Below are 13,546 nucleotides of genomic sequence, written 5' to 3'. Positions count from 1 at the left end.
AGGCCCTGCTCAGTGCTTAACCCTGTCACCGTCCCAACCGGACCTTGTGTCTCACCTCATGATCACACCTATGGCTAATGCTATGCTCCTACTGACCCCTCACCTGGTGACAGATGAATCGGGGCCCATGATGGCATTCTGATTGTGTGAAAGCCTGCAGCGTCTTCCTGCTCTTGCTCTGTCCAAGTTCAGTCTGGAGGCTCATGTAACCCCCTCTGCCAGCCAGCCCCACCTCACCTAGCTGGCCTTAAGGTAAAATGAAGGGCCCCGGCAGACTCTGACCTGATCCTCACTGACCACATCCTCTGACCATGGACCCTCCTCCCAGGACCTAGAGAAAGCAGTATCCCCAACCTCTTCTCCCATTTTACAGATGGGAAAACTGAGGTACATCAAGTCAATGGCAGAGAGAAGAGTAGAACCCTGGTTTCCTCAGCCTGGGTCAGACATATTTTCCTACAGTGCTGTGCAAAAAACTGTGAGGGTTGGGTAAAAAGAAGACTTGAGTTTGAGTTGGGGGTCCCAGGGGAGTCATGGGTGCTCTAGGAAAGGCAGAGAGGCCCAATGTGAACTCTTTTTGTTTTTAATTTTTAAAATTAAAATTTTTTTAATTAACAAAATTTTTTTGGCCGCACTGCACAGCTTGCGAGATCATAGTTCCCCAACCCGGGATCGTAGCCGGGCCCCCCGGCAGTGAGAGCACAAAGACCTAACCACTAGACCGCCAGGGAATCCCCTCTTTTTTCTTTTTAATGTTTTAGAATGGCTTCTTTTTCCTTAACATTGTGTTTGTTGTTGCAGCAAAGCAGTCATACATTATTAAATGTAGCAGGGTTACTTTCTTTTTTTCCTATATAGTATTCTTTTTTTAAAAAAATTGTGGCAAAAAAACCACATATCATCCGGCATCAGGGCTGGGCAGCAGATGGCGTCCCAGATCTTACCCTGCAGGAGTTTCACAAGAACAAGGCAAGTTCAGGGTGGGCACGAGAGTCCCTCCCCGCTGCCGCGCAGTCTGTGTGTCATTGCACATGGTTTTGGGACTATCGGATTAAAGTTTGTCTCCCACACTGGCCTGGTCTCTGCAGAGGGGCATGTGGTCATCCCAGAGTCCTCAGGGCCCAGCAGCTGATGCCCCGTGAGTGCTGAATCCATGTGTGCATGAACGAAACGGCGGGAGTGGACACCTGGCCTCCCTTCGGATTCCTGTGCCATTGGCTCATTAGTAATTATTTTATATTGATTACAGGTTCAAGTGATCATAGTTTGGATATAATGCATTAAATAAAATACGTTATGAAAATTCATTTTACCTGTTTCTTTTTACTTGTTAGAAATGTGGCTGCTAGAATTACATATGTGGCTCACACTTTATTTCTACTGCACATTGCTGCTTTGGACCCACAGGTACCTTGACCTCTCCTGCCCCACAGCTTTGCAGCTGCAGGCCTGGCCACGGAGCCCCTGCATCACTCTTCTGGAGCACTGTGGTCAGGTGGGCCTGGATTTGGGAGGAGGGAGAGGCTGGGGTGCCGAGCCCAGGGCAGCTGGCCCAGAGAGCTGACAGCCCCAAACCACAGCTAGGGGGGCTGGCCGAGCAGGAGCCCCCTCAACCCTGGGGCTGATCCACCAGCACCTCATGCTGACTGCGGTTGAGGATGCTGAGGGAGCCCTTCTCACTCTCAGCTGGGTGCCCTGAAAGAACCCACACAGCTCTGTCAGACAGGGTTCCCAGGTTCCAGCAGCAGGGATGTGGCCCCTCAGTGAGGGACACCTCCCTCCACAGGCATTCAAAGCACATACACTCACCCCAGGTTTCTTTCCATCACTTTTCTGCATCGGGGGGAATCACAGAACTTTGGATCTGGAGGTGCCCTCGGGGACTTACCTTCTACTGCATCAGTGAGGAAATGGGGCAGTTCTCTGTGGTTAACAACTAAGCCAGCGGCCCCAGAAGCTAGATTCCTTGAGTCTCAATTCAAGCCCCTTTCCACACTGCCTCCCCTTGGGCTCTCAGAGGAGGTTCAAAACCCCTCTGCACGTAGCTTAATCCATCTTTGCGCTTGCCGAGCCCTCTGCCCAGAGCGCTTGTGGTCCCTTCCTCCCAGCCAGCTCCCCTTGGGCGAGCAACTAGTTATTCTTCAAGTCTACGACGCCTGGGAGTCTGGAAGCTCTGGGAGGGCAGGGTCCTGGTGCCATCCAGTGTGCGACCCAGCACACTGGCAGAATGAGACGTATGCTCAGTAGACTAACTGTCAAGTGAATGAATGAATGCATGCATGACGAACGGCGTTGCTTCCTCAGAGTAACCTGAATGCACCCCTGTCCAATCAGCCCAGGCCTCCGTAGTACCTCCCAGTTCCCTCATTGTGTCCCTGCTGGTCTGTGAGCTCCCCCAGGGCAGAGATGGATGGTGGCTACATTCCCCATACTTTACAGAGCCTGGTCCGGAGTAAGTACTCAGGAAATAATGAGTGAAAAACAAGCCTGGGCAAAAGCCTTTCCTGATCTAGGGACAGAGGCCTGAGTTTCCTCCCAAACCTTTCCACTGCCCCAGGTAGGTGGCTCAAGGGGTCCCGACTTGAACCCTGAACTTCACCTCTTAGCAGGGGTGTGGCTTTGCGAAGCTCCATCATCCACTCTGAACTCCAGGGGATGAAAGCAGTGAGGAGAAAATGAAATATGCCCAGCCCCGGTGCCTACTGAGCACTTGCTACGTCCCTTCGGACAGCCGGGGAACACTCGCTGTTTCAGCGAACCTCTACCCCCCGCCCCCGGTGCAACAGAGCCTCACACCAGCCAGCACAGAAAACATCGCTTTATTAACTGCGTTTGCCAACACATGAGGAGTGCAGAGGGGTCGTGAAGACACGGGCCCTAGTGGGGGCTGGGCTCTGGAAGACCCCCAGGAGTGAGCAGGACAGGATGGGACTGGGAGCTATGCGGCAGCGGCAACACAGAATCATGCAGGGCACGCGGGCACCGGCCACCCCCAGGCGGCCATACATTCTATTGCTCGTGAAGGGTAGCGAACATGGACAATGTACAAAAAGGAGAAATAGGTTTTTGCGTTAATGAAAAATACATTTTTTCTCTACAAAGGAATCTTTTCTAATACAAGAAAATAAATATTGCAACATAAGCCAAAAATAATTTAAAATTGCTCTTTTCAATATATTTTCAGTATTTCTCTTGTATATTAACAAATGGCACATCACTTTCATTGAAACAAAGACAGAAGGTGTCTCCTCCTGTGACATTCATATCATCCCCCCACCCCGAGCCGATGTGGAGCACAGAGTGTTGTGCAGCTGAGGGACAAAGTAGCAGGAAGTGCCTTAAAGAACAACCAAGGTCCCAGACTCCAGCCTGGCTCTTTGGCCAATGTGGCCAGCTGGGCCAGAGGCATGGGAAGGGGCCTCCCCAAGGGCCTTGCTACAGGCACCCAGGCCATTCTACAGAGCTTCGGGCATGGGCAGAGGTTGGCCACGTCTGGCAGTAAGCAAGGAAACGCCAGATCCAGCTGCTGCCAATGTCTGTTAGAACCGAGCAGGTGATTCTCTAGGAATTGTCCCCCAAGTCCCATCGTGTGCCCATACACGACACACACAGATACGCCTGCACTCGGACACACACAAGGTGTGCTCTGGAACAGGCTCACACATCCACAGTCCAACACCCATGTTTGGAAACCTGGGTGGCTTCTCCAAGGAACCTGAGACCTTCACACTGCAAATGCTCACACACTGTCAGCGAGTCAGAGCTCATTTAATAAAATAAACCCTTCTACCTTTCTTCTCCTTATTTGTTCTAAAATACATTTATGATCCATAAAAATACTTTCCTTGCACATTATCCTTTCTCACTGTGATGAGGGGGAAGGAGGTGGGCAGTGGGGATTGGGAGGGTGGTGATGACAGCCCGGATGAGCTCCAGAGCAGCTTCTCCCTCCCTGAGGAGGGCCAGTGAGTGTGGACACATACAGTCAAGCGAAAAGATCTGCCTCAGCCTCTGGTCTGGAAAAGGCCTCCTACCTTCTTCCCAGCTTCCCATCTTAAACTCCGAGGCGGCAAAGCCGTCGGCAGGCTGGAAAAAGAGCAAAGGGGCTGTGGCTAATAGCAGAAAGGCCAGCAGTGGGAACCGGTTATCCTTGTCCTCTTTGCAGCCCGGTGGACATCCTAGGGGTGGACAGCTGTCTGACAAGGACAGCTCTAGGGCGTGGCCTGGGAGACCCTGGCCAGCCAGCCTTACAGACACTTGGACTCCGTGCAGGATGTGGGCCCCAGGGATAGTTCAATCCAAAGCAAGAGCCAATCGGGAAAAGGGTCGGAATCCAGAGGCCGACTTGAATAGAGGCTCTGAAGAGTGCTGGCTGCCCGGCCTGGCCCACCCAGTCCAGACCCTGGCCAGACCCACTACCTTCCCACCCTGCTTCTCTCCCTACCCTCACCCCCAGGGAGCCCAGATTCTGCCTCAGGATGGATGAAGGGTAAACAGGCAAGTACTGAGTCTACCGGACCCGAGCCATTCCTGGCACTCCCATCCCCCGGCAGAGTTTGGTTGTTCTTTAAAGCTCGTCCCTTTTGCTTCCTGTGAGGTCAGACTGAGCAATCCAGCACAGACAAGGTTGTGGCCCGAGGTGACCCGAAGCACGGGGAAGGAAGGTCTATTCAAAGGCAGTAAACAGAGAATGGGGTTGGGATGCTGATGCTGACACTGCACTGGCCACTACTGCCAAGGCGGGCGGGCAGGCAGACTAAACTCTACATGGTAGCTCATGCCATCCCAACGCCCAGAGTCCTCGAAGCCCACTCCGAGTCTGCTCCGACTGGACAAATCTGTCCGACCCTTTAAACTTAGTCGTTGTCTTTGTTTCCTGTTTTGATAAAATTCACATGAAACTTGAGTGTCGATGATCATGCCACTGTCGTACCTTGAAAATTTGGAGTCGGGGATGGGTGCTCGAGTCGCTTCCCCATCCCGCCGATTTGCGCTTCGTGTGTCACGTGGGGGCAACCCCATGGGAACACTTTTGCCACGCTGGTTTCGCCATCAGTCTCCTCCCACAGTGAGTCTCAGAGTTCAGGAGAGCTCACAGCGGGCTCAGCCTGGGGATCTGAAATCCAACACCAGCAGCAGAACAGCATCCTCGTCCAAGAGCTTGCGCTCGCCTCCCGGACGTGTGCGATGAACATGTTTCTATACTTGGTTGCTAAAGAGCTCCGTTTAAAAAATAGTCCAAGTGACAAGTTGTCAGGTCCAGGCTGTGCTGTATTATGGTCAAAATATTCTTTGGCATCCACAGAATGATTCACTGGACTTTTGCAAGGTTCTTGTTGGAGAAGTTCTGGCTTTACCAGTGGCAGAAGTGATCCAGGAGTAATTCATAAAAGAAAGAAAAACACGTTTTCACTGAATTCCTTGTTTTGTTTGTTCCCTGAGCTGTCACCCTGGGGCCACTCCACTGAAACTCTTCAGAGCTACTACCTGGGACCTAGAGGGTGGGGTGGGAAAGGCAGGACGGTGATGGTGGGGAGGGAGGGAATGGCTGGGAAAGGGGGTTAAGGCTCGGAGGGAGAGAGGAACCAGGGAGATCCAGCAACACTTAAAACAGCCCCAGCAGGCCGTCACTGACGCGTCCTGGGCCCCGGGATCCCACTGCTTGTTGGAAAGAGGAGTTTCCAAAAGGAAACTGAGGAAGAAGCTCATGTCTTAGCAGGACTGGGAAACTTGAAAAGGCAAGTGGTCTGGTCTGGTCAGCTATCTGGGAGTGATCAGACCTCGGCCGAGACTGGCCCCGAAGGAAGGAAGGAAGTTGGAGTCCCAGAGCGATTCTCTGCAGTGGGCGAGTCTGAGCCCCACGCCCCCCATCTGGGCACTGGCCCTCCCTTGCAGCCCTCCGCCGGCACTGGCGGCTGGCTGGCTGGGAGTCCCCTGAGAAAACGGCACAGCTCAGGAAGGATTCTGGGAAGCCCTTCCCAGAGCCGCCGGGCTGGGCGCTGGCAGGGGCAGAGCAGCAAGGGAGTGGAGGGTCACGGGGTGGGCGGGCAGGCCTCTGATGATGTGGGTTGATCAGGAACGGCTGTGGTTCCCTTGGAACCAGCAGGCCCTCTTCGCCCCCTCAGTGCTTTCTCATATAAGCTCGTTGTGCTTGTGACAGTGAGTAGACTCTGGCTGGGTATCACTTATTATACTTCCTTGGGGATCAGTGGAGTGCAGCAGGACCCCCCAGATGGACCCCAGTGGGATTTGGGGGCAAGGCGGGACAGGCCCTGGGCTGGCCCATCTGCCATAATAATGCCCAAATGACACTCTGTGTCACCCAGTGGCAGCAGGCTGGAGTCCTGAGCTCTTCTTCACCTTGCCTACGTGTAGCCAGGAGCCCAGGAATACCGCATGGGCCGGGCGGGGATGCTGCCGCGGCAGGGATGGTGCCCAGGACCTGGTGTGGTCCTTGTGGCCAGAGCCATGTAAGGAATCCTAACGTCCTAGGCCAGCACAGAGGAAAGACAATAGTGTGGAATTCGAAACTCTCTTTATATTAAAAATAAAACCACAACAGAGTGGCAGCCTCGAGGGTCTGAGACACTCAGCAGAGATTGGAAATGGCAGTTGTGACTGGGCTGAGGCCTCGTGGGCGGACCAGAGCAGGGCCCAGGACAGGGGTAGGGGGTGACTTAGGAGGCCAGTACCCCCATGCGGACCACCTCCTCAGCCCCTGCTTCCCGGGGACCCCGCTGCACCCCGCTGTCCTCGGCCTCCACATCTGAGTCGCTCATCTCCCCGTCAGAGAAGTAGCCATCAGTCTCAGTGTCAAAGTGTAGGCTGACCTTTGGCCTCTCGGCCACAGCAGAAGGCGGTCCTGTCCCGGCATCAGGCCTGGCACTTGGCGACCTCCGGGTTCCCCTGCTCTCGCGGGGCGGCCGAGGCCGGCCTGAGGGCTTGGGACTCGCCGCAGGGCCAGGCACTTGGACATTCGGGTCGGCAGCCATTGGGGCCGCCTCGTCCGGGGTCTCGGGGGCCAGCGGTGGGGGGCTCTCGGGAGCTGCTGGGACGGGACAGTCCTCGGCCGTAGGACTGGATGGCAGGTGAGAAGGCGTTCGCCGTGGTGGCTTCCTGGCAGGTGGCCCCTGACCCCCCTTGCCGCTGCCAGCATCCTGGCCCCAGGGCTTCTTGGGGGTTTTGTCTGGAGTCGTCCGTGAACCGGGCCCATCCTGTGGTGGCTTCTTCTTGGCAGGCAGACGGGTGCGGCCACGGGTCTTCCTGGCAGGGTCGCCAGGTCGCAGTGAGGGGTCCCGCATGAAGCTCAGCAGCGTCTCCTCGTCCTGCAGCAGCTCCTCCGACAGCAGCCCCGGAGCAGGGTCCTCGCGGTGCCCGTTGTTTAACGACCACTCGCTCATGGCCATGTTCTCTGCCGTGATCTGCACCGACTGCGCCAGCCAGCTGTTGAAGAAGGTGCCGTCGATGGGGAACGAAGTGGACAGGCCTGGCCGAAGGGAGAAAGAAGGCAGGTGAGATGCCAGCAGGTGCGTGTCCCACTCTCCTTCAGGAAGCCCTCTCTGACCCTCCCCTGCACACCACCATACCTTCCTCCCTCTTTCCCTCTCTGCTATACCCTGTTGAGTTATCTTGTTTCGTCCATCCATCCTGCCAACACCGCCAAAAAGTAGGCTCCACACCAAATACCCCTCTCCCCAGAAGGACGTCCTGCTCCTGGGACAGGCTTCACAGTTTGAGAAGCAGAGCGTAAAGTGAAAATGTGGGCTCCCTGTTCAAAAATTTTAAGAATTTCAAAGTGGCAACAGCAGAGCATGAAACCAAGCGAGGGCCCTTCGAGATTGCACAAGGTGGACGCCCAGGCCTGCCCATCACCCTGTATCCTGGGGGCATAAGGGATGGAGGAAGGGAGGAAAGCACCCTCAGGCCACCAGGGGGCACTAGATTTTCATGTGTCGCTTCTCAGAGCTTCCAAAGCAGGTAACTTGGATATGGGCGTCAGGCGTGAACCGGACAGCAAGGTATATCTGGGTAGAAGGTCCCTTTTGGATGCCAGGGCCAGCTCCAGCTATGGGCCCTCCCTCCTTTACTGAGGTCTTGGGAGGCGGCAGCTGGTGAGACTGGGCTTCCCATTAGATACCAAGTTGTTTCCTTCCTGAGACTGAGGAAAATAAAAGACGACCTGGGGCTTCTACACTAGAGGTGAGGTCGGGAAGGGGACACCACGCCTGCCCTGAGAAGTGCTCTAGAGGAAGCATGTGACATCCTAGGAGACAAAGCCCAAGGCTGAGGGTCCCTCTAGGACTGCTGTGCTTAACGGGGCAGCAGGTCTGTGACAATGAGATGGGCTGGGCCAGGGCCAGTCCTATGAGTCTCTCTGGGTGGCTCCCAGAAGATTTCCTGGGGCTAAAGGGAGGCCCATTTGAGGACATTCTGGCAGAGGGGGACAGGGACAGAGAATTATGGCAGGCCCTCACCTCCCAGCATGATGCTGGGTTCCTGGAAGGCCCAGGATGGCCTAGCAGTCCCTGAGCTCTTGGGCCCAGTCTCCAGTCTACAAAAGAGGAACTCTCAGGATGCCAGACCCCAGCCTCCTTTATGGCTGGAAGGAGTGCGTGGGCAAGCAAGGGCCCGGCTACCCCTCTCGGGTGTCCCACTCTGCAGCAGGGATGCTGGTGGTCCCCATGGCCTTTCGTGGGGAGCTGCAAGTGGAGTGATGGTATGAGCCTGGCTGTGTGCACCAGGCCACTCACCAAGCTGCCCCAGGACTGAGTCGGACCCTGCCTTCACTTTCTCTTTCTTCTCGGGGCTGCCCTTCGGACCCTCGCGGCCTTTCCTTTTCGAGTCGCTCTTCTTGCCCTTTGCTCTCCTCCCAGACCGCTCTGCGTCAGGGAAAGAGAGAGCAGGAGGGAGATGGTTACCCCAAGCAGCCCAGCCGGAACTAAGACCACTGTGTGGCATCCAAGGAGTCCTCCCCATCAGCCAGTGCCTTGCCTTCTAGGTCACCTCCTCCTGGCTCTGAGCCACGTGGGACCTGGGATAACTGGGGCTCCAGTGAGTCGGGGAATAGCTAGTGTGGGAGAGAGGGGTAACTGCCCTTGAGGGGCTTGGTGAGGGGCACAGGGCCACGAGGAGGATGGAAGACTGCTTTGTAGGACCTGGACGTCTGATCTATATGGCCTAAAGATCTCAGGACAGAGTCCCAGTGGGTGGGAAGGCTGGAGGTGAGTGGACAGGGCAGGGCCTTAAATGCCAGGCCAAGGAGCCAGACCTGAAGGTGGACAGGACACTCTGAGGAGTCAAGAGCCTTGGGTTCTACTCCTGACACAGCGGTCAGCGCCCTTGAGCAAGCCCCCTGCCTCGCTCTCCTGGTCTGCTTTGATGGGAGACTCAGGGTACACACCTGGCCCTCATATCCTTTTAGTCCATGACCACATGGGTCTGGGGAGCCGTAGAACACAGTGGAGCAGGGGAGGGACATGTGGTGGTGGGGAGCTGCCAGGAATCTTCTCCCAGCTTCTCAGCCAGAGGCTGGAGGGCTTCCTGAGTAAGCGTTTAAGAGAAGGTTGAGGAATGTGGCCCCAACTCCGGGAACCTTCCCAACTCTGCTGTTAATTCCCTGTGTAACCTCAGGCCAGGCCTCAGTCTTCTCATCTATCACATGGGACCAGTGCCTAGATACTTCAGAGAGGGGCTTCTCAAGTCCCCCACTGCCCTCACCATGGTCTGAGCTCCTTCCAAGGGCACAAGACCTTGCACATCTGACCCTGGCAACCCCTCGGCCTCACTTCAGACATTTTCCTTCTGCCCTAGTTGCAGATATGCCAGTTTCCCTAACAAGACAGCTATGGCCTCCAGGTCTCCAAATATGCAGTTTCCCTGCCCTGTCCTTCACCTGGTTCAGCTCACAGCTTAAATACACTGCCCCTGGGAAACCTCCTCTAGCCCTCTGGCCAGACAGGCCTCAGCAATATGCCTGTAGCCCATGTCTCACCCCACGGGTCAAGCGTCACAACACTGAGGGCATCAGCTTCAGAGGCCAACTAATCTTCTCTCCAAATGCCCTGCCCTGACCAAAAGGTGGCCTGTTGCTGCCACTCAGGTCTAGGAGCTGCGAATGTCTCCGGCTCAATGCGGGGATGCCGACCCTCCAAGCTCCGGACCATGGTTCTGGAATCCTGTGCCTGTGAGCACTGCACACCTTACCACTCTCTGCCGCCTTCCTGCAGTTGAATGTGTGGCCATAGTGAGTCCTAAGAACGCTGAGATGTTCCGGCAACACCACCACCATGAAGCCAACCCTGATACCTCTGTCCCTGCACTGGCACCAACGGCAGCCCCTTGGACACCACTTTCCTTTGTCTTTCCAGATGATGAGCTCCACGAGGACAGGAAGCCTGTCCATTCAGTCCATGGCAGGGTACTCGCAGTGCCTGCCACAGAGCCCGGCATCCTGTCTATACTCAATCAGCGCTCGCCGAAGGAACCGACAGATGAGAGGGAGCCTGGAAAGGGCAGCCAGGAAGCTGCCATAGTCCTTGAGGTACACGGTCAGCCCTGACCTCTACATGGCTGTGACCCACCATGACCCAGCACCTGTCCTGGGCAGTGCTGGCTTCTGGGGCCAGAGTAGGTGGTGATTCCAAAGCGCAGTCGAGGCAGCTCAGCTCTTGGGCAGGGGTGGGGCAGTAGCAGGTTCTCAGTCATTGGCTCTGGTGGTGGCCGGGCAGCTCTCCTCCCTCTACTCCAGGCCCAGCCTGACCCACAGGCTGAGCTGGCAGCGGCAGCCCCTGGCTTAAAAATCTCTCCATCCAGCTACTTCTGCTGCGTACAATTCAACATTAGAGTACCATTTTCTGGGCTAAGCACTGCCTTCCTTAACATGTAAACAGTCCAGGAAGGGCCCTGTTGTCCAGCAATATCCACAACAAATAAGTAAGACCACTGTCAGAGCTTCTTTGACCTTTGACTTCCAGATCTGTTAAATGCATGTGATGGCAAAACCGTAAGAGCTGCCTTCTTCAGAATCGAAACGCAGGCACGCAGGGGCTCAGGGAAGCTCGCCAGCTTGGGCCCTTCCTGCCCCAGCAGCAGCACAGAGGCGCTGGGACTTCTGGTTTGTACCTGTTCACGTGCAATTTCCTCCTGAACCACTATGGCCCAGCACTGCCTGAGCGCCCTGTGAACCAGAAAGCTCCCCGAGGGCAGATCCGATGCCCACATTGCATCTTTGGCTCCTTGCCTGCCAACACACACCTAGGACCCCGGCAGGGCCCCACCTGGGCCTACTAACTGGATACAGAGGGTAGGGGTGGGGGCCCGTGGCCCCTGACCCTGTACACATGCCGCATCAGGCCCCGAAGACGCACATCCTCACTGGGACCCAGCCCCTTGAGGGTGTGCACAGGAGGGGTGGCGGCGGCCGGCAGGGGGGACGCCTACCTCGACACAGATCCTGTTCAATAAGTTTCATCTGCAGGTGGAATATCTGCTCCTGGAGTTTGCAGATGGCGTGTTTCGTTCTCTCGCGCCTTGTCACCATGTAGCACAGATTTCTAACCTGAGGAAACACAAGAGAGGTTTTCCACCTTACTCACAAGCAACCACCCGGACCTCCTAGCTCTGAGGGGCCACCACTGCCTAACCTGCCCAGGACATCTGGGAATCAATACCCAGGCACTGAATGCATCCTCAGCCCTAAGCTGCAACACTCTGATCCAAACCACGGGGCCAAGGCTGTGTTTCGGATCACAGCCAGCAGGGAGAGCATCTGCGGAGCTCAGGCGGGCGACTGCCTTCCTCTTCTCGGCCTAAACTTCCGGGCTGAGTCACGCCAGTGCCCAAGGCCCTTCCAACGTGGCTGCCCTGTCCTGTATACACAGTGCCCCAAGCCTTGTGGGGACCTCGAGAGGTTACCAAGTTCACCCCTTGGCTCCTGTCCAAGGCTTCTTTCCATTGAAGAAACTTTAGCCACAAGCACCCGGGCAAAAACCACCTACCCTGAGACACGAATGACTGGCACATGAGTAGAGAGCGCTCCAGCGGAAGAGCTCTGAGCGGACGGGCTGTGCCTGATGCACAGGGGTCCAGCCCGCAGCTGACCCGGGTCCACTTGCTGCACTGGCCCTGAGCCAGGCCCACAGCTGCTCTGGTCAAGGGCCCAAGTGCACTCGGCCATAGTCGGTCGGCTAGAGACAGAACTCCTCGTGGGGAAGGGCAGGGCCTCCCTGACTCCCTCAGGCCAGCTAGGAAGAGCCCCTTAGGGCCTGGGAGACCAGCTTGCTTAGCCCATGGGACAGGGCCCACCCTGTAACTGGTCTGGAAGCACCTGAAGGATGCGCCGCATTGCTCCCTGGCCACCTGGCACCTCCCTAGGCCCAGCGCGCCATCCCTCACCGGCTGCTCTCAGGGTATGTCACACTCTGGGACCAAGACCAGGCCTCCTCCCCGTCAGGACACTGCCTTGCTCTAGCACTTCCTCAGGTTGGGTCACAGTCTCCAGCAGCAACAGGGACAGCTGGCCAGAAAGCGCGGAACCGGAATCCCGGGTCCCACCAGATTCTACCTCCAGCTGGGTTCCGTCTTCAAGGCTGAGTTCAGTCTTCATATCCTTAAACTGCCTGGGCATGACTTGAGAGTTCCAGAGCCCCTGCCTGTTGTCATGACCATCACTTCTACTGCCCTGGGGTAGCCGTTATCAGACCTCTCTGCTGGCGTGGGCCTCCTCCTCTCCTTCCTGAGCCTAGTCGTGAAGGAGACCCTGGAACACCTGAACCAGGCTAGCAGGCCTCTGGAGAACAGGTTCTGCACGGACTCTCAGCAGTACTCCGTACCCCAGCCTAGACTGTTAACACCAGGCTCTCCTGTGGCCAGCACCTCCCCAAGGGGCAGCCACCTGGCCCGGCCTGCCCTTGCTTCAGCTCACTGGCACCGTCTGATTTCCTTGCAGATCCTGGACTCCTCCCACATGTCCCTAAGCACAGGCTTGTGTTGGGCCCTGGGCTCAGCTACGAGCAGTGCCACCAGGGCCCCTTTCTTCTGAGAGCTTGCTGCCCAGCAGAGCAGAGAGATGCTGACCAAGTACTGACCCAGGCAGCCCTGACCCAGACTTGGGGGTGGTGAGAAGGTTCCCTGGAGGAAGGGGCAGATAGGCCAGGTGGGAGGTGATCACAGAGGGGCACAGGCTGAAGACAAGAACCCAGAGTAAGGCCAGGTAGGGGAGAGGAGAGCAAGGCCTTGTGGCTAGAGTGTCAGGCTCTGAGGCCTGACTGAGCCAGGTCAGGGGGAACTGTGGAGGGATGTGGGTGGTGGTGGGGACCAGGGAGCAGGGATGTGTAAGTGCTGAGACCCAGGAGTCATCCTTAAGGACCAGCCCCTCCTCATCTGCTCCACAGCTGATCCATCAGTATGTCCCATCAGTCCTTCCTGGTGAACTTTTTTTTCTGGCCACTCTGCACAGCTTGTGGGATCTTAGTTCCCCGACCAGGGATCGAAGCCGGGCCCATGCAGTGAAAGCGTGGAGTCCTAACCGCTGGACTGGAATACCACA

General features: G+C 56.4%; 1 protein-coding gene across 17 annotated transcripts in view; it reads right to left on the bottom strand.

The window, feature by feature from the left end:
- Positions 1–2,811: 2,811 nt before the first annotated feature.
- Positions 2,812–13,546, bottom strand: part of JADE2 (jade family PHD finger 2) — a 139,984-nt gene continuing 129,249 nt past the window's right edge. For 13 of the 17 annotated variants that reach the window (XM_079916033.1, XM_079916043.1, XM_079916044.1 and 10 more), the window contains 4 exons: positions 11,440–11,557; positions 8,751–8,879; positions 6,831–7,486; positions 2,812–5,351 (listed from right to left, as the gene is read on the bottom strand). In XM_079916033.1, coding sequence (XP_079772159.1) covers positions 5,076–5,351; positions 6,831–7,486; positions 8,751–8,879; positions 11,440–11,557 — 1,179 coding nt within the window. In that variant the 3' untranslated portion in view covers positions 2,812–5,075. Of the gene's footprint in view, positions 7,487–8,750; positions 8,880–11,439; positions 11,558–13,546 lie in introns of all 17 variants that reach the window. The other 4 variants (XM_079916040.1, XM_079916038.1, XM_079916037.1 and 1 more) reach the window with 4 other exon arrangements.

The sequence above is a fragment of the Stenella coeruleoalba genome, assembly GCF_951394435.1.
Source record: "Stenella coeruleoalba genome assembly, chromosome: 3".
Lineage (NCBI taxonomy): Eukaryota > Metazoa > Chordata > Mammalia > Artiodactyla > Delphinidae > Stenella > Stenella coeruleoalba.
The sequence above is the reverse complement of the archived record's forward strand: the minus strand, read 5'-3'. Positions and strand labels throughout refer to the sequence as shown.